At 39.7% G+C, this 24,552-nt stretch overlaps 1 protein-coding gene across 4 annotated transcripts in view; it reads left to right on the forward strand.

Moving 5' to 3' along the window:
* The window catches only part of DGKH (diacylglycerol kinase eta), a 209,834-nt gene that overhangs the window by 182,737 nt on the left and 2,545 nt on the right, over positions 1 to 24,552 (forward strand). For 3 of the 4 annotated variants that reach the window (XM_056109884.1, XM_056109885.1, XM_056109886.1), the window contains 8 exons: positions 5,909 to 6,022; positions 6,269 to 6,403; positions 8,321 to 8,484; positions 11,917 to 12,022; positions 13,196 to 13,288; positions 17,449 to 17,568; positions 18,081 to 18,189; positions 20,011 to 20,141. In XM_056109884.1, coding sequence (XP_055965859.1) covers positions 5,909 to 6,022; positions 6,269 to 6,403; positions 8,321 to 8,484; positions 11,917 to 12,022; positions 13,196 to 13,288; positions 17,449 to 17,568; positions 18,081 to 18,189; positions 20,011 to 20,141 — 972 coding nt within the window. The remainder of the gene's footprint in view (positions 1 to 5,908; positions 6,023 to 6,268; positions 6,404 to 8,320; positions 8,485 to 11,916; positions 12,023 to 13,195; positions 13,289 to 17,448; positions 17,569 to 18,080; positions 18,190 to 20,010; positions 20,142 to 24,552) is intronic. The other variant, XM_056109887.1, reaches the window with a different exon arrangement.

Raw genomic sequence — 24,552 nt, forward strand, 5'->3', positions numbered from 1 at the left:
CAAGAGCAAAAGTGGTCCAAATGTGTTCACTGGTGAATTTTACCAAACCTTCATTCAGACTTAATACTTATGCTCATGAAGCTCTTCAAAAATATCAGATGATGGGTATTCTTCCTAATTGCATCCAAGTAGTTGAAATTATCCTAATAGCAAAAGCAAGCAGATATATTACTACAAAAGAAACTTGCATACTGGTATCACTGCTAAGCATTGACGCAGGTATCCTGATCAAAATCTTTTGGATCAAATCCACATTTTAAAAGGATCATATACCATGATCAGTTGGGATTCATTCTGGGTGATGCAAACTTGGTACAATTTATGCAAAGCAATCAGTGAAATGTACCATATCAAGGAAAGGAATGATTTTTTAAAAATATGTGTAAATGTCAATAGATGCAAAGAAAGCTTTTGATAAGGTTCAACATCCATTCATGATGAAAAAACTGTCAGCAGAATAGGGATAGAAGGAATGTTCCTTGAGAGTTTAGCTATTTATAACAAACCACAACCAATACTATAATCAACAGCAAAAACCTGAAAACTTCCAGTGAGATCAGGAACAAGGCAGATATGTTCGTTTTTTAAAAAGATGTTCATTTTTGCCACTATTGTTTAAAAACAGTCTAAGAAGTCCTCATAGGAATCAGGCAGGAAGAAGAAATCAAAGGAATTCAAATTGGAAAAGAAGTTAAACTATCACAGTTTGCAGATGACATGATAATGTACATAAAAGACCCTCAAGACTTCACTAGAAAACTGTGAGAAACAATAAAAAACACATCAAGGCAGGTTACAAAATTAATTCTTTTTTTTTCTTTTTGGTCACACCCGGCAATGCTCAGGGGTTACTCCTGGCTTTGCACTCGGGAATTATTCCTGGCGGTGCTCAGGGGACCATGTGGGATGCTGGGAATTGAACCCAGATCAGCTGCGTGCAAGGCAAATGTCCTACGTGCTATGCTATTGCTCCAGCCCCAACAAAATTAATTTTTTTTTTTGCTTTTTTTGGTCACACCTGACAATGCACAGGGCTTACTCCTGGCTCTGCACTCAGGAATCACCCCTGGCGGTGCTCGGGAGACCATATTGGATGCTGGGAATCGAACCAGGGTTGGCCACTTGCAAGGCAAACGCCCTACTCACTGTGCCATTGCTCCAGCCCCCCAAAAATTAATTCTTAAAAATAGTTTTATTTCTATTTTTAAGTAGCAAAGTAGAAGGGAAAATTTTTAAAATCTATTTAAAGTAATGTTCCAAGACATCAAATACTTAATAATCAACTTAACAAAAGAGATGAAAGACGTGTGCATTGAAAACTAAGTAACTACCAAAGACATAGAAGAGGATACCAGAAAATAAAAAGATATTTCATGATTATGAGTTGGCAGAATCAACATTATAAAAATCACCACCCTGCCAAAAAGAAGTATATAGATTCTTTTAATTATAATTAAAATTATAATTGCCCTCAAAATTCTGATGCTGTTTCTCAAGGACTTAGAACAAACTATACTAAAAATATATGTAATCATATTATTTTTTAAAGATGTCTTATTGAATATCAATGATAGACCATTACAAAGCTTCTCATGACAGGATTTCAGTCATACAATGATCCAACACCAATCCCTCCACCAGTGTACATTTCCCACCACCGATGTCCTCCATGTTCCTCCCACCATCTCCCAAAACCCCACCACCCCACCCCCAGCTTCCCTTCATTATTTATTTATTTATTTATTTATTTGCTTTTTGGGTCACACCTGACGATGCTCAGGGGTTACTCCTGACTCTGCATTCAGGAACTACCCTTGGCAGTGCTCAGGGGACCATATGGGATGCTGGGAATCGAACCCGGGTCGGCTGCGTGCAAGGCAAACACCCTCCCTGCTGTGCCATCGCTTCAGCCCCTTCCCTTTATTTTTGTGTATTATGGTTTGCAATACAGGTGCCAAGAGGTCACCATGAGCACAGTGTTTTAAAAATACTCGGTCGGTATTTTTTTCCAGATGGTAAGGCTGGAGTAACTTTTTAGCTGGGTGACAGCTTTGGGGTGTGGACATGACTCCCTAGGCTTCTGAAAGTTCAGGGAGATGGGGGGAGATAGCCCATCCTGACCCTGAGAAAGCCTGGAGATCTCAGTCACAAAACCAGCATACCAGGGCTGGAGCAATAGTACAGCAGGTAGGGCATATTTACCTTGCATGTGACCGACCCAGGTTCGATTCCCAGCATCCCATATAATCCCCCGAGCACCACCAGGAGTAATTCCTGAGTACATGAGCCAGCAGTAACCCCTGTGCAACGCCGGGTGTGACACTCTCCCCACTCCCCCCCCCCAAAAAAAAAGCAAAAAAAAAAAAAAACAAAAACCCTGCATGCCCAAATTTTCAGCAGATTATATCTCAGTGAGGTCTGTCATGAGACAGTGGAGTCAGGCCAGGCACATGGCAGTGATTTTCTGTTGTGGAAGCAAGTACTGCAGGGGGCCCTATTTAGGCTGGCACCAAAAGCTGACCCACCCCCTCCCATCTGCTCAGCCTTACCTGGGTCCGAGATTAACTGTAGCTTTTGATCTCATTCAAGATTTGGGTTTCTGAAGCAAGACCAGTAGTGAACTTTACATAGTGGTGCTGGAGTTGATTCATGGGGATGACTACTAGTACTTGCAGGTGTGTAGGGGAGTGAGGGGAGGTAGCCATCCCAACTACAAGAAAGGCTGGAGATATCAGTCACAAAACTCACATATCCAATTTTTCAACATTTAATATCTTGGTGAGGTCTGTCTTGGGACAGTGAAGTTTGGCCAGGGGCATGGCGGCGATTTTGGATTGTGGGAGCAAGCGGCTGCCAGGGGCTCTGGTTGGGCAGGTACCAGGCTGACTTGTCCTACCCCCCCCCACCCCCCGCGCCACCTCACCCGTACCTGTTTTACTCCGGTCTGCTCAGCCTTTCCCGGGTCTGAGATTTTCTGTTGCTTTTTGAGATGTACTTTTTGACTCTCTGAAACAAGGTCAAAAAATGAATTTGTATAGCTGAGCCACAGGTGGTTTTTGGGCATGACTCCCCTAAATTGGCTCTTTAATTTCTCAGGAAATCTGGTCCCAGGTTGTTAGGGTTCAGCCAGAGGCACATCGGCAATTTGGGGGTATCTGGAAGCCTGAAGGCACCATCAGGCTGCTGATGCATTTGCCTGCAGGTGTAGATTGACCTGCTGGCAGCACCACACCTCAGAAATTATATTATTTTGATATGAAAAAATATAGAGAACTTGGGAAAGCTGTTCTGAGAAAAAAGATGATAGGATGTATTGATTGCAAGGCAAACGCTCTACCCACTGTGCTATCGCTCCAGCTCTGGTATGCTGGTTTTGTGACTGAGATCTCCAGGCTTTCTCAGGGTCAGAATGGGCTATCTCCCCCCACCTCCCTGAACTTTCAGAAGCCTAGGGAGTGTGATACTGAAATACAGATAGACTATCAAACCAATGGAATAGAACTGAAATCCCATAGAAAAACCCTCAGATATACAGAAAGTTGATATATGACAAATGAGCTGAGTGCATGAAGTGGAGAGCATCTTAAGTAGATGATGTTAATAAAATAGGACAGCCAATGCTAAAAAATGAGACTGAATCTGTATCTCACACCATATACAAAAGTTGATTCAAAGTGTATTAAAGACCTCAAGATAGACCAGAATCTATAAAACATACTGAGGAAAGCATAGGCCAAACTCTGCAGGATTTATACCTCAGAGGTCTTTGCTGATTTGATTCCATTGACAAAAATAACAAAATCAACAATGAACAAATTTATATCAATTAAAAAATTTTTGCTGGCATAAGAAATTTGAGCTAAAATAAAAAGACAAACTACTGAATGAGTGAAACATGTGCATTCATTATATCAGATATAGGGCTAATATCCAAGATATACAAAGCACTCACAAACTCATTAACAGAAAAAACCAATAATCCCATCGAAAAATAAGGAGTAGGGATGAACAAACACTTCCCTGATGGCCAGTGGGAAGCAGACATTTAAAAAAGTGTTCATCATCACTTATTATCAAGGATATCATCTCACACCACTGAGAATGACATGTACCAGAAACTAGACACAAACTGCATAGCAGGGATGTTGTACAAAAGGAACCTCATCACTCTCATGGGAATGCCATATGGTTTAGCCTCTTTGCAAACCAGTATGGAGATTTCTTTAGAGAGTAATAAGGCTTCGTATGATCCAGTGATCCCACTTCTTGGCTTCTACCCCTAAAACCACAAAAATATTAATTTGAAAAGATATAGGTGCACTTGTGATAAATATAATTGTCAATATATATAGAAATAACACAAGTGTCCAGTGATATGGATAAAGAATGTGATATATATCTCACATGTATAATATAATGTGTGCATGTGTATATATACACACATACATATACATATACACATACACAAACACACACACACACAAACACAATGGAGTATAGTGCACCTGTAAGGAAAGATGAAATCCTGCAGATCACAGCAATGTGTTTAGAATTGGAGGGTATCACATGAAATGAAATAAATCAGATGGAGGGTATCACATTAAGGAAATGAATCAGATGAAAGACATATCAGATATATCATTCATCTGTGGTATATAGAAAGACAAAACAAGATAATGAGGTGAAGTGTATTGAACGGCAGTAATCGGCTTTGGATTATAAACGCAGATCACAAAAGTTTGTATTATAAAATCTAGATTTACTTAGATTGCAACATTTACATCTCCTGCCAAGAAGAAGGAAAGTAGAGGAGGCAATGAAGAGGAGGACCAGAAGTGACAAAGTAACAGCGTTAGAGTGTCATGGGCACTTTGGTGGTGGTGGTGTGCAGTAACTTTGTACACCAAAACTGTAAATATTAACACTGTTGTACTATTGTAACTGTGTTACCCAAATTGTAATGATAGTAATAAAAAGATATATAAAACACATTATTCCCTTGGTTTTTAACACCTTGAGATTTCCCTTGAATGTCTGAGATGAGAGCCTAAAAGATAGCTGAACAGTCTGAGCACAAGCTTTGCACACAGTAGGCCCATGTCTAATACCTGGCACTGCATGGTTCTTCAAGAACTGCTAGAAGCAGCATCTGAGCATGTAACTATGAGGAACCCCCTGAGCATCGCTGAGTTATACTTTTCCAACTCCACTCCTCCAACACACATACACACACACACACACACACACACACACTTAACTGGATGACTGTTTTCCTCATTATTAGCTTCATAATTAATTTTTTTTATTTTGGAGGGCCATAAGTATTGGTGCTCACGGGCTATTCCTAACACTGTGCTCAGGAGATCATGTGGTCCCAGGTATCAAACTCAGGTCTCTTGTGTGCAAGCATTGTTGCTGTCCCTGCTTTCTTCATGTTCATTACATAAAATCTGTATTGCCTTTTTGGTTTTATAGGTTTCCTAATATTATGAGTGCCATTTTATCAGGACACCCAAGTTATGTATGAACATTTTTTAAAAAATATTTTGTAGCATCGTGAATTCTTTACTTAGCATTCTAAGTAAATGCATTTGATCCAGTGAATGCTTTATGAGGGTCCATGAGTATTCTATTTGTGTGGATTTATTTATTTACTTTGTGTGTGTGTGTCAGAAATTGAACACAGAGTCTTATGCCTATACAGGCTTTAAAACTTTCATTAATTATGTTTGTTTTGAGCCATATTCAGTTATTATTTTTGTTCTTGGATTATTATTGCCATCATTTATTGTCTTACTATTTTCTGTGTCCAAAAGATATGTATTCTTCAGAGTTTGCATTGCTCGAAGAACTACTTCCCTTAAATCTTAGCTTTAGCAGTGGAAGTATAATGTCATTTTCCTTTCAGATATTTGCTGCACCATCATTTGATGACAAGATTCTGGAAGTCGTTGCAGTGTTTGATAGTGTACAGATGGCAGTTTCAAGAGTCATTAAGCTGCAGCATCATCGAATAGCCCAGGTTTGTTTCTCTACAAAACCTGTCTTCACTACTTAAAATAAAGGGAAAGAGAGAAGCTGTTGCAAATTATTTTTACATTGTATAACAGTATTTCCTTTCTGTGTCATCATGTTACTCGGTCATCCTAAGTAGAAGGCATGACATTCTATTCCATAGAGAAAATCTAAAGAAAAGTGATCTTAAATGCAGAGTTAGTGTTAATTTCTCACAATGATCTGTACTCTAAAAGAACTTGTTCTCTTTCAGTGCCGAACAGTGAAAATCACTATATTTGGTGATGAGGGAGTCCCAGTGCAGGTGGATGGTGAAGCATGGGTTCAGCCTCCAGGAATCATCAAAATTGTGCATAAAAACAGAGCTCAGATGCTAACAAGAGACAGGGTATGTAACAAAACATTCCTCTAGATTTCCGTCAAACCTATAAAAATATCTTAAATTTTTATGGACATAGAAACCCAGGAGAAATACTTCATTTGTCTCTTCAGATCTGTTGTTGAAATGATTCTGGTTTTACTTTATTTTGGTTTTGGGGCAACACTGAGTGGTGTTTGGGATTACTTCTGGCTCTGTGTTCAGGGATTACTCCTTGTAGTGCTTGGGGGACCATATATGATGCCAGGGATCGAACCCAGGTCAGCCACATGCAAAGCAAATGCCTACCTCCTGTACTGTTGCCCCAGCTTTCCAATGATTGTGATTTTAAATATGAACAAATATTTATGATTTTTTTTTAAATTTTAAAACTTGATTTTTTTTCTAACATTGCAGAAACAGTGAAGAGGAAAAAGTAGAGAACTCTTATTCTATTTGTACATACATTCTAACTTCCCAAGCAAGCACCTAAGTTCCTTTGTTCTTTAATGTCTTGAAGAAATTAAGTGTGGTACAATTACTAAGTTTATGAACTAAAATTGATGCATTAATATTTTAAAAAATTCCTTAATTAGCAGCATTTTTCATGTTATATATTTTTGAATTTAACATATGTGTACACTTGTACCCACCAATTCAGTATCATCCAGAATAGTTTTTTTTAATTAATTTATTTATTTTGAATACCCATCCCTCCACCAGTGACCATTTCCCACCACCACAGATCCCAGTATCCCTCCCACACCCCCCCGCCCCCCCCCAACCCATCCTGTCTCTGTGGCAGGGCATTCCCTTTTGTTCTCTCTCTCCTATTGAGTGTTGTGGTTTGTATAAGAGTTAAGCCTGGTTTTCAGGGAGAAACGTTGGATGATTACTTTCCATTGATCACTTTGTATATAGGGAGATGTCGCGCGGCCGCATAAGCAGCCACGTGGTTTGGAGGAAAAGTCCTGGTTCCTGCATACTCGAGCTATGCTTGTAGAGGCTCCTGGTCAACAGGGTTCCATCTGGAGGAGGTGGGATGTGGCACCTACCCCATCTAGGAATTCCCGGTATTTTGGGACCTGGTGCATTTTCCGGGATCGGTGGAGCGCCCCCCCCCCCCCCCCCCCCCCCCGGCGGCCTTTCTTCCTCTGCAGCTGTGTGCTTTAAAGATGCCGCTGGGGGGCGGGTTGTGGGCATGACTTCTGGAATCAGAGGTTACCTGGGAGCCGGGACGGTCCCGGCAGTTTGGAGGAAAAGTCCTGGTTTCTGCATACTCGAGCTATGCTTGTAGAGGCTCCTGGTCACCGGGGTTCCATCTGGAGGAGGCGACATCCAGAATAGTTTTGGTGCCTGAAAATTCTTTGTATTCTACCTGTCCATCATTCACTCCCTCCCTCTCTCAGTCCAGTCCCTGACAGCCATTGATCTTTTTGCTATCTCCATAGTTTTATTCTTTTCAAGAATTTCCATTTCAATTAGTGTCACAACCATAACAGATTAGAGTACTAAGAATCTATGTTATCTATTGTGCAGGCAAAGATGGGAATTGACTTTTATTGATTATACCTCCTTCTAATAAGTGATGTTTTGTTGTTTTTGATTTGAGGCCACACTCATGGTGCTGTGGGCCTTCTCCTAGCTGGCTCACTGCTGGGGGTCACTCTTGTCTGTGCCTGGGGGTCTGGTGGTGCTAGAGATCAAACTCATATCTTCTGCCTGTAAAGTACATGTTCCAGCCTATTGAGCTATTTCTCCAGCCCTTCACTACTATATGTTGCAATCGACTGGAAAACTTTAAAATATGCTTCTGTATTTATATAACAAAGTGCTGGATTAGGAAAAAAGCGCTAGGAGCTTTGGAGGCATTCATATAATTAAATATGCTTTTATTTGGGCCTCTGCATGCTAAACCAATAATCATTGCAATCCTTATTTAAATAGGCTTTTGAAAGCACTCTAAAATCTTGGGAAGATAAACAGAAGTGCGAGTCTGGTAAGCCAGTTCTTCGAACACATTTATATATCCAGCATGCCGTTGACTTGGCAACGGAAGAGGTGTCGCAGATGCAGCTGTGTTCCCAGGCTGCAGAGGAACTCATCACCAGGTACTGTGTTCTGCTGCTTTTTAGCTATGCGAACTTGGGTCTTGGCCAATTTGGATTATTTCTTTTTATTGGCTATAGTATATCATTTCCTTTGTTTTGGGAATCTGAAGGGGTGCCTTTACTATTACCCATCCTTCATTTATACTTTAAAATTGTTGTTCTTCATCAAAACCTCTCTCTCTCTCTCTCTCTCTCTCTCTCTTTCTCACACACACACACACACACACACACACACACCTGTGTTCGAACTTCCTGAAAGCACAATGGAAAACTTTCCTATCCTACTCTGTCACATGGTACCTTTGGTGATTGTTCATTTCCCGAGTTTAGATACATGTATGTGAACTTACATTCATGTGTCACCTCATAATTATTATTTATAGAATAGATAAGAAAATATAAGCTTTAACCTTGCTCCCTCAGGGAGTTGGGAGGTGGGTGGATGAAAAAAATCAGTTACCAACAAACATGTCACATATTGCAGGACCACACAGATCTATTTTAGTTGGCAGAAGGAGAAGAATTTAAAAACAAATTTTGTGTGTTAAATGGAAGCAGTGTGGCAAATTGTCAAATTGTCTCCAGAACTGGAGCAGGGTGAACATCCTCAAAATAGTGATGATACAGAGTGATGGATGAAAGCAATAGAAATGAAAAGAAGAAAATATATTTAAGATAAGTAGGTTAGAGTCTGAAATTGGTAGGTGGGGATGAAGACAGGATGACCTCCAGGTTCTGGTGAATGTCTGAATGGAACCTCGAATTCAGGAGAAAGAGCATACTTTGAGAGGAAAACTGATGGGTTCCTTACTGGACTTAGGAATTTCAATTATTGGAAATTTAACTATTGTGGAAATATCAAAGGGAGATTCCATAGATAGCTAGAAATATTGTTCTGAAGTTGATTGACCTCATCCCATTTAACCTGATTTTAGTATAAGCGCTGCTGAAGCGAGCACTCATCCCACTTACCTGAAAATTATTCAAAATTATTTTTTTTTCCTGGGCTGGAGTGATAGCACAGTGGTAGGGCGTTTGCCTTACAAGTGGCCAACATGGCCGACCCGAGTTCAATTCCTCCACCCCTCTCGGGCGAGAGTATCTCGCCCGCACGGCAGAGCCTGGCAAGCTACCCATGACGTACTCGATACGCCAAACACAGTAACAACAAGTCTCATGATGGAGACATTACTGGGCCCGCTTGAGCAAATCGATGAACAACAGGAGGACCGTGACCGTGATAAATAACCCATTACTTCTCAGGCTGATTGGAATGAGTGCTGAGGTGACAATTCCACGTTCCTTAATACCTGGAACATCTGTAATAATCCTTAACAAGTGAAATCTTTCTTTTACTTTTGATCCAACTCTGTGGAGCTTCTAACGCTTGTTCTACTCTTTCCAACTTGAGTATCATCAGAAGCAAAAAAATAAAAAAGTCTTTAACAAACAAACAAAAACAACCCCTGTCCCCTTGCCCCCTCCCCCTGCTCCAAAGGCTACACTCAACAGTGCAGGTTTGTGTGGCTCATAGTCACTAAGGCTGCATCTGCCAGCACTATGAGATCATGTAGGACTAGAGATTGAACTCTGAGTCTCACATGCTAATCATGTGTTCTAATACTTTGAGCTATGCCCTCAGCCCTATTCTTGCCCCTTGCTCATTTGCAAAACTTACATAATTTTTGTAGCATCAATAGAGATTTTCCTCCTATCTGGCTCTGATGCACTCTATCTAGGATTTTCTCTTTCTAGGATTGTTCTTGATGATTTAGATGCTAGAAGATAACACAGCAGCTGTTTTAATTGATAGCATGTATTCCTGGTTTTATCACTTACTAGATTTGTATTAATACAAGACCTCTGAGTTTCCGTTGTTTTCACCTAGAAACTGGAGGAAATTAGTTGTCAGTACATTTTGAGATTGTGAATAATAAATTAGATATTGTTTAGAAAGCATGTAGTATACAAAGGATAAATGTAGCAGTGTTTTTTTCCTAATTTTTAAGTTTTGTTCATGGCAAACGTTTAGTGAACAAAAAATAGGGACTCTGAAAAATGAAGTGCTACTTAACAAAATAGCATTTCAATATATTTAACTGTCTCAACTCAGCTTTTAACAAAAATTTTTGTTTTACGATTTTTTGTCGTAGGAAGGTGTGGATTTTGTAAATCTCTTCTGTACCCAGGGCTGGAGTGATAGTACAGTGGGTAGGACATTTGCCTTGCACCGAGTTCAATTCCTCCGCCCCTCTTGAGAGCCCGCAAGCTACCGAGAGTATCTTGCCCGCACGGCAAAGCCTGGCAAGCCACCCATAACAGTATTCAATATGCCAAACACAGTAACAAGTCGCACAATGTTACTGGGCCCGCTCGAGCAAATCGATGAACAACGGGAGGACAGTGACAGATCATAACTAAGCATTTAAAAATAATTTCTCTTGGAGAGCAAAAGGGAATGTCCTGCCATAGAGGCGGGGTGGGGGAATGGGGTGAAGGTGGTGGGAGGGATACTGGGATCATTGGTGGTAGAGAATGGGCACTGGTGGAGAGATGGGTACTTGATCATTGTATGACTGAAACATAAGCATAAAAGTTTGTAAGTCTGTAACTGTACCCCCTGATGATTCATTTTTAAAATATATATATATATATATATATATATATATATAAAATAATAATAACCATTTCTCTTGGGGCAAAGTGATAGTACTGTGGATAGGAGAGTTTGCCTTGCACATGGCCAAGGATTTGATTCCCAGCAATATATAGGGTCCCCAAAACACCAATAAAAGTGATTGCTGAGCATAGAGCCAGGAGTAACCTCTGGGCATTACGAGTATGGCCCCCAAACAAAAATTTCCCTTAATGACTTCTTTTATTGTTGATGTTATGTCCCTGGAAGGGAGTTTTGCTCACACATTGACCAGATCAGATGTGAGGTTGGAAATGCCAGGCACCCTTTATTGCTAGCTTGAGCTAGGGTCCAAGTCTCATCTAACACAGTGAAGTCTTGACAGAGACCGACCCAAGTTCCTGGAAACATTATATGGCATAATGTTACCTAAGCAACATTGGCAGTTTTCTTAAGAATTGCGATAAAGCAGTCACAAGAAGCAGTCACAAGTCTGTGAGCTAATTGATCATGCCCACCTGCTGTGCCCAGAGATATCCTACTTACCATAAGTCTGGCTAGAGGCATCTAGGGGATTCCCAGCTTTGGCCAGGGACAGTCTCAGGGAATTCTTGGGGATGGTGGGGGGCGGGACAGAAACTTAAGCCTATGGCTTGTTTTGCTTAAGTGCAGCCTGTCGTGGCGCACGTGAGGCTCTTTCTCAGCCCCACACTGGTTTTATTCTAACACTTCTCCACCTCAGCAGATCAGCAGTGCTGAGAAAAATTTGTGCTTACTTGTTTTGTTTTTGCTTCCAGAATTTGTGACGCAGCTACAATTCACTGTCTTTTGGAACAAGAATTGGCCCATGCTGTGAATGCATGTTCCCACGCACTAAATAAAGCCAACCCCCGGTTCCCAGAGGTGAGGAGCTAATGGTAAATTCTCATTCCACAGATTTTATGTTGGTGTTTTATTTATATTTTGGTGTTAAAAACATGCCATACCCATTTATAAAATATATCATTTGTGATTATTCTCTTCCAGAAGCTTATGTCAAATTTGTGGCTGAATTTATCTTTATTTTCCTCTTTTTGCTGTTTGTTTTCTATTCTTACTCTTAAATTTTCTTCACTTTTGGCTATTTCACTTTCAGTTACTTGGCACTTTGCCTTTTTCTTTTACCCCTTGTACTTTCAACAACTGCCTTTCCTCTTTGCATGGGCAAGGGAAGAATTTGGGCCGTACTTGGCTGTGCTCAGGTATCTCTCCTGGCAGAGTGTAGGGGACCATATGTGGTGGCAGGGATCAAAGCAGGGTTGGCCTCAGTCAAGGCAGATGCCTCAACCTCTGCGTTGTCTCCATCCCTATCCTTCCTCTTGATTCCTTCTTCCAACCTTCTTCCTGCTCCCTAATATTTGACAGACTTTCCTATCACGCATTGTGTTAGAAATGTTCACTCACTTTTGAAGTTGTGCACTAAAATTATTCGTAGATGAATTCTGCAAAAAAATTAAATTAACCTTGAAGTTAATAGTTGAATGGATAGAATATAAATGCTTTGAAGTGAATTACAAGGAAATATGTTTAGAGAAAATTCATAACATTGTTTTACTTATTCTTTCAATTCTTTGATTGAAATTACCTAAATTAATATACCAATAAGTATCAGTCTTCAAGATTAAAGTCTAAAAAGCAATCTGGTTGAATAGTAAATGAAAGTCACTGGGTAAAAATTATTATTAGAAGTGTTTTTTTTAGAAATCATTTCCTCTGACTTAGTGCTTTATGGGAATATGTGTGTTGTTGGCAACATAAACATCTTTGTTGGAGGAAATGTAGTTTTGAGTGTAGTCACTGCAGTCAGTACATTCTTTCAGTTCTGTAAGAACTTGGGAGCATCATCAGCTAGCAATGTGAATATGAAATGTAGCAGTTGAAATAACGTGTGGATCACTTTTAAAAGGATTACCTGTGATATGAATTTAAATTGAGAATAAAATGTATTTTGAGTTCTATGAATTCATATTTCACTGACTTCCATGACTGAGTCAACTAAATACAGAACTACTTGTCTTTGATGTTCTTTCTTTCTAGAGTCTTACAAGAGACACTGCCACCGAAATAGCGATCAATGTGAAGGCACTCTACAATGAAACGGAGTCCCTACTAGTTGGCAGGGTTCCTTTGGTAAGGGAAAGAAATGATTGATAGACCAAGAGTGATGACTTGACTGTTAGGACTTGCTTCCCTCCATTAGTGAGAACATACTCATCAGAGCCCACTGCCAAAGCAGCCGATTAAATCTCTATCCTCAGAACTTGAGGGTTTTTTAGGGGAGGGTGGGGTGTTTTTTAGTTAGTTTGTTTTTTTAAAATTTTTAATGTTTTTATTTAGTATATGTGCTGCCGAAGGAGCGATAGCACAGCGGGTAGGGCGTTCGCCTTACAAGCGGCCAACATGGCCGACCCGAGTTCGATTCCTCCGCCCCTCTCGGAGAGCCCGGCAAGCTACCGAGAGTATTCGATATGCCAAACACAGTAACAACAAAGTCTCCAATGGAGACGTTACTGGGCCCGCTCGAGCAAATCGACGATCAACGGGAGGGTCTTTACCTTTTTACCTTTTAATGTTTTTATTAAAGAGCTATGATTCATAAACTTATTGATAATTGACATTTAGGCATATCATATTTCAACACCAATTCCACCATCAATGTCAGCTTCCCTGCACCAGTGTTCTAGTTTTCCCGGTGTACCCCTATCCCTGCCTGTCACCTTGACAGACACATTATGAAGTTTCAGTGGTTGCAGCTTAAGTCTCATGTTTTCAGTGTTGTTGAGTCTGTGTTTTGGATATATGGCTGTACGCCTCACTCATATCACTGATATGAAGCCCTGGTACCTGTTCATCTATTAGTTCTTGTTCTCTTCTTCTCCCCTATATTTCTTTCCTTCTCTGTCCTTCTCCTCTTTAAACACGGAGGTCAGGAGAACTTTATTTTTTTTTGCTTGTTTTTGCTTTCAGAAGAATATACAGCCAACCCTTTAATTATGAATCAGGCTCATAGAAGAACTCAAGTTTCCCCTCATGTTTGCTCCCCTCATGGTTCTATGCAGGACTCTCCTCACCACCTTTGAGCGATTTGAGCTTAATGGCATAATAGACATTCCCCAAATACTCATTCCACCACTTGTTTCAGAAAAGGAGAGGATACTGTAGGTTTTGTTCTCTGAATTAACATTTGAAAAGATGGTTGCTACAGCTCTCCAGATTTGCATTAAAGAGGACACTCTCCAGAATGAGTGTTTCCTGAACAAAATTTTGATAACTAACAGTATCCTGGATTAACTGAGAGTGGCATTGGAGTTCACAGTTAAGCCAGGTCTGAATATGACCACAGTTTACACGCAGTAATCCAGCGTTAGTGCTAGAAGCCTGCTGAGTCCTGTTTGAGATGCCTTAGCTGCTCTTTCTTTAACTGTTCTGGCATATTGGACCTTATTGCCACCTAGTGTTCAATTGTGGCTTTTTCCGTCACAAAGTGCTGTTGTAACTGTCTAGAAGGGACCAGTGAACTGTTGGGTTTTTTGTTTTGTTTTGTTTTTTACCTTCCTTATTTCTCATTGACGGATAATGTTCTTAAAACTTCATTTTTAATCATGGGTTTTTCTCTTATTCAAAAAAATTGCACCTAGTTAAAAGTGATAGTTCAAACTCTGTATCTGGCACTATGGGAGAACAGGAGGTGTCTCATAGCTTTGCTCACTAATCACTGGCTGTGTTGAAATTCCTCTTTAAACCGCCTGCCATAGAGGCAGGCTGGGGTGGGGGGTGGCTTGAAGGGGTGGGAGGGAAACGGGACACTGGTGTTGGGAAATTATACTGGTGGAGGGATGGGAGTTGGAACATCATATGACTGAAATGCAGTCACAGTTTTGTAATGCTCTATCTCACGGTGATTCAGTTTAAAAAATTAAAACAAACAAAAAAAGAAATTCCTCTTTGATTAAAGTCCATAGAAGTACTATCCTGGGAGCAGCCTTTGCTCCAGGAGGAAAGCTTCAAGGCCATGTCAAAGGTCATTGCTCATTCATCTCCAGAGGAAACAAAAGTACAACTTACTTGGGGTAGTTGGTGCCTGCCTCTGCTCTAGCCATGAAGAAAAGACTTTCAGACCTTTAGGGAAAAACCTTGGTTATCTCTATTGATGAACCAAGTGGGGATATTTTCTTGGCTATTCTTGGCAGTTATATTATTTATCAGAATATTTTTATTGTTCTTCCAAAATCCTATGGAGAGTCCAAAGAGCCAGTGTTACTCCTTGATGAGTTTTATAGGCATGTTCATCAATGTTATATGTTTATTGTTTTTGTAGATGTATTTCAGACATTTGTATCTGATTATAGTTACTCTGTTTTGTTTCCAAAGTAAACATGCAATTACCATTCTACCAATTGTAAGACATGTTTTTAGACTAAGAGGAAAGTGGTAAATTTTGTACTATAAATTTGGAGAGTCTCCATACTTTTATAAACTACTAGAAATAGTAGATAACTAACAGAGGGAAAATTATTCCCATAAAAAAATGAAAGTAATGTTCCCTTTGAACCTTCAGTTGAAAATTGCATGATTCTGTGCATGATTTTGAAGTAATTTATGAAATTATCAATTAGCAGAAAGAGACCTTAGAATTAATGTAGAGACATGAATTCTATTACTTATTGAGGAGGAAACTGCACCCCCAATATCAGTTAACCTTCCCTTGGTTGCACAGTTAGTTTGACGATCAGGGCTATCCAAGCGTCTCTTTTCCCACTTCTATGTATACTGTGGGTTTGGGTTGTTTTTTTTTTCACCTTATTTTATAGAGCTTGAATTTTGTTAATAACTACTTTGGGTAGACTGATGGATGTCAGGTGACCAGTTTTATTGCCCTTAGAGCACCTAAACTCTTCCATATCCTAAGCCAACTAGCCTTTTGCCTTATACTGATCTATTTGCACAATAGCTTTCATCACAAATTTCATTTGCTTTTGTTTGGGGGCCAAACTCTCCTGTACTGAGGAATCGTTCCCATCTCTGTACTAGGGGCTCAGTCCAACAGTGCTCAGGAGAAATTTCAAACAGTACTGAGGAGAAAATTCAGACATTCTGTATTCAAAGTGCAGACTCAGCCTTTGGAGCTGCTATGTCTCTGGCCCATCGTCACACCGTTCCTCCCCGACATTCCTGTGTTTTCTTAAATGGAACTGTGAGCTGAGGATGCAAATTGGGAGGATACAGCAAAAAAAATGTTCATACCTTTGTGATGTAGTTGTACTCCCAAGTATAAAACAATAATATTAATTAGTTGTTGTAAACCATGTTATCTCAATTTAAAAAACTGAATGTAATTTTTTTTCCTATTTTGTCTTTTCTTTTTAAATTGGACCACAGTGAGATGCATAGTTGCCAAGTTGTTCATGCCTGGGTTTCAGTCATATAAGCAGTTCCAACACCCATCCTTTTACTAGTGTACATTTCCCAATACCGATGTCCCCAGTTCCCTCTTGCCACCCCCCGCCCACCTGTCTCTATGGCAGAAACTTTCCTTCTCCCTTCCCCCCCTCTTTTTCTTCTCCCCTTTGTGGGCGTTGTGGTTTGCAATCCAGGTCATCATGTATGTCCCCATACCTACTTTCAACACTCAGTTCTTCTCCAGAGTGATCATTTCTAACAATTATTTTCATATTGGTTCTTCTCTATGCTGTCTCTTGTCCCCCACAAACTTGTGGCAAGCTTCCAACAATGGATCAGTACTCCTGGAATCTATTTTTCCTGGCTGAATATAAAATTTTTAATTAAAAATATTTCTCTAAGAGATGATTTTTTTGCTAAGCAGTTATTAGAGATATTTTTACCAATTTTAAAGCATTGCAATTTGTTCAGAGGCACCTGTACATATCAGAAGGATTTTCCCACAGATAAGAAGAACACTGTATAATTTACTTACTGTTCCAGGTGGGCAGAATGGGTAGGAGGATAGATAATGGATGAAAAGGAATGAAGGCTGAGAGGGAGGGGAAGGTTTTACACAGAATTAAAAGCAGAAGCAATATTTTTTTCTATGCAGTTGTTAAAGGCTTACCAGCTACGTGTATTATCTTTGGGAAGTAAGGCTAAATCTATCTAGATTTTATCAGTTTGAGCTCAATATAAAAGAATTTGTTTTTTGTATTCCTTTCTACTAAAAATATCAACCTAGCCTAGTAGGTAATGATGATATTCACTATTAAATGTATTTCTTCTAACTTGAAGTTGGTTACTGAGTTTTGCTTTGTTTGGGTTGTTGAATCTCTGGTAAATAGCATTTGGAATCTCCCCACGAAGAGCGGGTATCCAATGCCTTACATTCGGTGGAAGTGGAGTTGCGGAAATTAACAGAGATCCCTTGGCTTTATTATATCTTACACCCAAATGAAGATGAGGTACGTAAAGTTCTTCGTGTTTCTTGCTGAATATAGATTTTGTGATCCTTTATAGAATTTGAAGTTGCCTTTTGAAAGAGAAATGTCCAGGGCAAATTAAATTCTAAGTACTCCCTCAAATGTATTGTTCTTTTGTGGGAAGTGAGGGAGGAACACCCAGCTGTAAGCCAGGACTTACTCCTGGCTCTGCACTCAGGAATAATTCCTGGTGGTGCTTTGGGGACCATATGCGGTGCCAGGGCTCAATGTTGGGTTGGCTGCATGCATGACAAATGCCCTACCTACTGTATTATTGCTGTTGAATAAGAAAGAAAAGGCAGTTTTGATGTGAACAAAGTTAACTTAATCAGTATGGATACATTTTGAGTCAAGTGGACATATTTTAAAGACACTATCACCACTCAGTAATTTTTGTGTTTCTGACCTACTCCTATGTTATCTCTAATATCAGAGAAGAGTTGCTTTTTATTTTAATATTCCTTAAGAATTATTGTCTTGCTCAACTTGAACAGGAGCCTCCTATGGATTGCACCAAGAGAAACAACAGGAGCACTGTATTTCGCATTGTGCCAAAATTTAAAAAGGAAAAGGTTCAGAAGCAGAAGACCAGTTCACAGCCTGGTATGTGGTCCACATTGTAAGGGAGGGTTTTATTTTCTTGTTTGTTTGGGGGACACACCTGACTGTGCTCAGGGCTTACTCCTGGCTCTGAGCTTAAGGATTGCTCCTGGCTGTGCTCAGGGGACTGTATAAGGTATCAGGGATCGAATTCGGGTCTGCCGAGTGCAAGGCAAACATCTTACCTGCTGTACTGTCGCTCTGCCCCCTAGAGAGTGTAACATTTTAGAAGAAATACTCACTCAAAAGATAACATGAGGAGATTAAATACTCTGAAACTAGAGAGCAGTAATCACTGGAAATGTTTCAAACTGGAAATGTTTCAAACGTACTAAATGCCACTGAATTACAAGCGGTAAAATCATTAAAGGGACACATTCTGATCTATGTTACTATAATTTAAAAATAATTACATCAAAGAAAACTATGAATCATTATACCTAAAATATTTCCAAATATCCATAGGTACCTTCTGTTACGAAGTACAGAAAGAGGGCCGAAGAGATAGGAAAGGGTTAAGGCATTTGCCTTGTACGTGACCAACCCAGGTTTGATCCCCAAGCACTCCTGAGCAGTGATGGGTGTTACCTCCAGCCCCTGCATCCCTTGTTACCAAAAAAGAAAAACCTGGGAGAAGCAGATGATAGAATGGGGTTACTGCTGATTTGTTTCTACTGTGTTGGTGAATGTGCATGCATTTGTTTATGTAATTCTTTATTTTACTCAACAGCAACTCAAGGCGTCAGCATGTAACTTGTTTTTCCTCTTAGAGTACAAAATCTAGATAATTGTGATGAAATAAACCAGAGAAATTTGTATTTACTCCTTTACTTTGCTAAGTGTATTTTCCACTTAAAGTTTGTGTTCTTTTTTTCTCTATTTGTAGGACTTGCTTTATCTTTTCAACCCCTCAATAATGACAGTGTACTGTAACACTTGCATTCTTGAGCAAAAATTAAACCCTCTCTTCAATGTTCTCTTCCTAGTTCCCTTTCCATCTTCCCCTAATGATAAATTTTGTATTGTTCTAGTGCTAAAGCATCTTCAAGGTATATGTCTTTGACAGCAGGTGCCTTTAATAACCAAATCATTTTATAATTCTAAGTCCGCTATCTCATCCTTAAAGGTGATATATAACCTTGTGATAATCATCAAGCAGCTACTAAAGGCCATTTTAAAATAAAATATGACAAATAACAAAATTTCATAACCTAATGTTAAATGAATGTATAAGAGAATGATAATACATATGGAAAAATAACAGTCCAGCTAAACTTAGAAAGCAATGTTGGTAGACATTAAATTGATTTAAGAGCATACTTGCTGCTCTATCCAGACTAGTAGAATTAGTAATGGTAACACTTTAAATCAAAAAGTGACCTTAAGCAAAAAAGTTTGTGTCAAATTGAGTAGCCCGTGTCAGAATTTAAATTAGCATGCGTAGCTTATCCTGAGTAAATTTTATGCATGGCCTTAAGAAAATAATCAGCACTTAATTGGACCTTGCATCACTGATCCTGATCATAAGAAATACTTGTTTTATACATGCTGTGTGAGTCAGTAGTTTCAAGGAAGAAGCTGAACTAAATCTAAAGGCACAGGTTACAGCAATAAATGTGTTGTATAATCAGACCCTTGTGTTGAACAGTTGCCAGTAACCTGCATGGAAAAAGGAAACTGAAATTTAGTTGAAGCACCTTTGCCCTTTCCTTTTGCTAGCTCTGCTGCTGCTATACTCTGTTTTGCTTCTTCTTTGGCCAACCTTTGCTTTGTACTGCATTGAGCATGTAGAAATTAAGGGGGTTTTGCTCTTAACTTTGGTAGTTCAGAAATGGGGCACAGAGGAAGTTGCTGCTTGGCTGGATCTGCTCAATTTGGGAGAGTACAAAGAAATCTTCATCCGTCATGACATCAGAGGGGCTGAACTTTTGCATCTGGAAAGGCGAGATCTTAAGGTATTTCTTTTTGTTGCAACTCCTCTGCTCTTGAATTTTTCCTTGCTCAACGGAATCCTTTCTGCTAAGGTCTCCTTTTGTGTGCTTATGGCTTGGCTTATGTTATGCAGCCATGCAGTCATCTCATATGTGTTACCTATTGTCTGAGTATCTTAAATGCTTTTTAATCATGAAACATTATCAATATTTTCCTTTCAGCTCACTCTATGACTGTTAGAGCTTATGCCTCAGCATGGATTTTGTCATTTTTCTCTGCATTCATTGGTATGGCTGTTCCTGTGCTAATATTTTTCCAAATGGATCGTGTTTCCATCAGCAATTTGTATTGGATCAGCATGAAAGGTGTTAATTGTTGCTGAAAATGACTAAAAAAAATCTAATATAAGGTTAACCACTAAAAACTAATTTAAATACCAATAACAAAGCCCTTCTAATATTTGGAAGCAGATGAGAAATTTAGGCAGTGACTATTTAGAGTCCTGCCAATCTGTTGCATTTATAAATTGATCATTTTTGTCCACATAATAGACTAATAAATTTAAACGTCCTGATCAGGTCCTATTATTAAGATCATATTATTCTTGAAATATCGCTGGAGCGATAGCACAGCGGGTAGGGCGTTCGCCTTACAAGCGGCCAACATGGCCGACCCGAGTTCAATTCCTCCACCTCTCTCGGAGAGCCCGGAAAGCTACCGAGAATATTCGATATGCCAGACACAGTAACAACAAAGTCTCCAATGGAGACGTTACTGGGCCCGCTCGAGCAAATCGACGATCAACGGGAGGGCCTTTACCTTTACCTTTATTCTTGAAAAGAAATGTTTTCTTTAGTTATGGAGTGTAAATGACACCTTGCATTTGCTTCAATGCAGTTTAGAGACTCGGTCATTTATAATGGAAAAGGAAAATTAATTAATTGACTGCAGCAATTCCTTTTATAGAGTAGTTATTCAACATTGGAATAACCATTGTACCATTTTCTGTCCCATTGTCCCATTGTTAGGAAGGGATCTTGTTACATTTTCTTGATGTGTGCTGTAATCTTGATGTGTGTGTGTGCTGTAGACATAGCACAGCAGTGGGGCGTTCGCCTTGTGCACAGCCAGCCAAGCCAAGCCAGGTTCGATTCCTCTGCCACACTTGAAGAGCCCAGCAAGCTACTGAGAGTATCTCGCCCTCACGGCAAAGCCTGGCAAGCTATCCATGACGTATTCAATATATCAAACACAGTAACAACAAGTCTCATGATGGAGACGTTTACTGGGCCCACTGTCCTCCCACTGTCACTGCTTGAGCAGTCGAACAAATCAATGAGCAATGACAGGACAGTGACAGTGACAGCTGTAATCTTAAAATTCCAATATTGGAGGGCCAGAGAGATAATACAGCAGATAGGGCACTCGCTTTGCACACAGCCAAGTCAGGTCTAGTTCTTGGCACCGCATATAGTCTGAGTATCACTGGAGTGATCCTTGAGCACAGAGGCAGGAGTAAGGCCTTAGCCTACCAGGTGTAGACAAAAAACAAAACTCTAATGTTAAATAATATGCAAATAACAAAAAACACTGGCTTGTTGAGGTAATACCTTTCTTGTGGACTATGTTCTGAAATACTTAGAAATATTAATTTGTAAATCTCACTGTCACTGTCATCCTGTTGTTCATCAATTTCCTCGAGCAGGCACCAGTAATGTCTCCTTTGTCCTTGCCCTGAGATTTTAGAAAAGTGCCACATTCGAGGCTGGTCAAGGGTTAGGAGAATGAGACCCATCATTGTTACTGGTTTTTGGCATATTGAATATGCCATGGGGAGTTTGCCAGACTCTGCCATGTGGGCAGGATACTTTCAGTAGCCTGCCAGGTTCTCCAGAGTAAGAACTAGATAATAAGATGTCCCGTGGCCGACATCTTATAAATGTAAATATAGGTAAATAAAAATAGACATATAATTGTATATTTATAAGATTTTCTCTTTTTCTGGGAATGGCACCACACCCTGCAACACTCATGCCTTACTCCTGGCTCTGTGCTCAGGGATCATTTCTGGGGTAGCTCAGGAGGCCATATTGGTGCCAGGAATTGAACCCCGGTTGCCTGTGTGCAAGGCAAGTGCCTATCTGCTTTTATCACTCCAGCCCTGTTCATAAGCTTTTGTGATTTTTATCTATAAATTTATTTGCATTAATCAGTGGCTGAATTAATAATAGTATTCCTACATTAAAAAGAAGGAAAAAAACCCCAAATTTATTTACAGAGTGTTTTGAAAGGATACTGGTTAATACATAATATAGATCTTTTATTTTGTTTTATTTTTGGAGTTTTGGACCAAACCTGGTGGTGCTCAGGGCTTACTTCTGTCTCTGCACTCAGGGATCATTCCTGACAAGGCTCAAGGAACCATATATAGTACTGGGGTGTGAACCTGGATTGGGTGCATGCAAAGCAAGCACCACACACACTACACTATTATTGTGGCGTTGTATAGATCTTTATTAAGCAGTGTTGGATGGTTTTATCACATCAAAAACTAGATATTCTTTCAGAGCCAAACACTTTTTGCCACAATAATAACTTAGTCTATTGAACAACTAAGATCTTAGTTCAGAATCCCAAATCTAGATACTAGCCAGATATTAAGTATTAGAGTTCATACAGTAAAGGTTGGATTCATACTTGACATGAGCATGTGTGCATGCGTGCACACACAACACACACACACACACACACACACACACACATAGAGTGAAGCAAATATTTGCAGAATGAAAAAACAAAGTGCAAACATATGCTGAAAGATAGATCTCTAAGACCTGGCTGAGTTTAGATTTGGACTCAGAGTAGAACATATGCCTTTTGTGTGAGAGGTCTCCAGACACATAAAACAGAGGTAAAAGGGAGTGGGAGGCAAAAAAGAAGGTGGGTAAAAATTTTTTGAGTCAATTTTCTATTTAGTTTTTCATGGAACTTTTTTTTTAACATGTTTAAATCAAATGACATTTCTTCCTTAAGGACTTCTTTAACACATTTGTATTGACATAGTCCTTTTAAACTCTTGGTTCTAAAACAGGGTGTGGGGGAATGAGACAGGGACATAAATGTGAAAAAAGCCTTGTAAAATACAAACCCGTAGAACTAGAGAATGAGCTGGTCTCCAGAAGGAGCAGAATCAGGTTTCAAAATAGAAATCTGTACCTGCTCCCTAAGTAATGTTATCTGTTCCCAACACTGTTTGCAGGTAGCCAGTCCCATTTACAAGTTTACATCTTCAGCTCTGATCTCATTTGTCCACTATAGGATTATATCACCAACTCTACTTGATCCTTGGTTGTTGCCAAAATTTATCGATGGTAACATGTCCAAAACTAATGTTTCAGTTTCTCACCCACTTGCATTCTACCCCTCTTTCTGTTAAGATCACCCCTCTCCTTGCAGGTGTTCAAGCCAGGAAGACCCAAGGTCATACTTAGTACCTTTCTCTCCCCTATTCTTTCACACCCCAGTTCATCAAATCCATCACTATGTCAGGTGATTCTGATGTCCATTCATTTTGCCTTATCTCATTTTCATAGTCCTCTCCTTTACACTGTTGCCACTAATCTCTGCAAGGTCAGTAGCTTTCTCCCGGTTCTTTCACAGTTCTTTACAACCCATAATCCACATTGCAACAAGAGGGATAGTTTATAATGGGTGACTCACTTTACTGCTTAAAAAAATAACACTTGGGGCTGGAGCGATAGCACAGCAGGTAGGACATTTGCCTTGCACACAGCCGACCCGGGTTCGATTCCCAGCATCCCATATGGTTCCCTGAGCACCACCAGGGGTAATTCCTGAGTGCAGAGCCAGGAGTGATCCTTGTGCATCGCTGGGTGTGAACCAAAAAGAAAAAAAAAGCAAAGAAAAATCTAACACTGGCTTCTCTTTCTACCGGAATAAAACCTTAGAGGTGTTTACTCTTAGGTTGTGCATCTCTTCCTACCAATCACCTGACCAAATTCTGTTCAGATCTTGGCTCTAACATTATTTCCTTATCACCCAAAGAGCTAAAGATAACTGTGTGATAGTCAGAATGTGAGAATGGTAACCTGTTTTAATCTGCTTTGGTAGACAAGTAAACCAATTGATTCTCCCTTCTGGAAGACAGAGAGAGAGAAAAACGCAAGAAAATAATAAAGGCAGTAATGGTGTGTTTGGTTGTTGTGTTTTTGTTTTGTTTTCCATCTGGAAGGCTAGATCAATAACTTAACTCCAAAGCATGCTTCTACAAAACTAGGTCTGATTCATGCACGAGAATAGACAATAGTGAAGTGCGAGATAAAAAGTAAATTAAGAAATAGATGATGAATGTCTTGGCTTTTATCACAGACTAACTCCTTGAAGATACCCAAGTATTGAACTCAAACTAAAGAA

The sequence above is a fragment of the Sorex fumeus genome, unplaced genomic scaffold, assembly GCF_029834395.1.
Source record: "Sorex fumeus unplaced genomic scaffold, SorFum_2.1 ptg000008l, whole genome shotgun sequence".
In the NCBI taxonomy this organism is placed as follows: Eukaryota; Metazoa; Chordata; class Mammalia; order Eulipotyphla; family Soricidae; genus Sorex; species Sorex fumeus.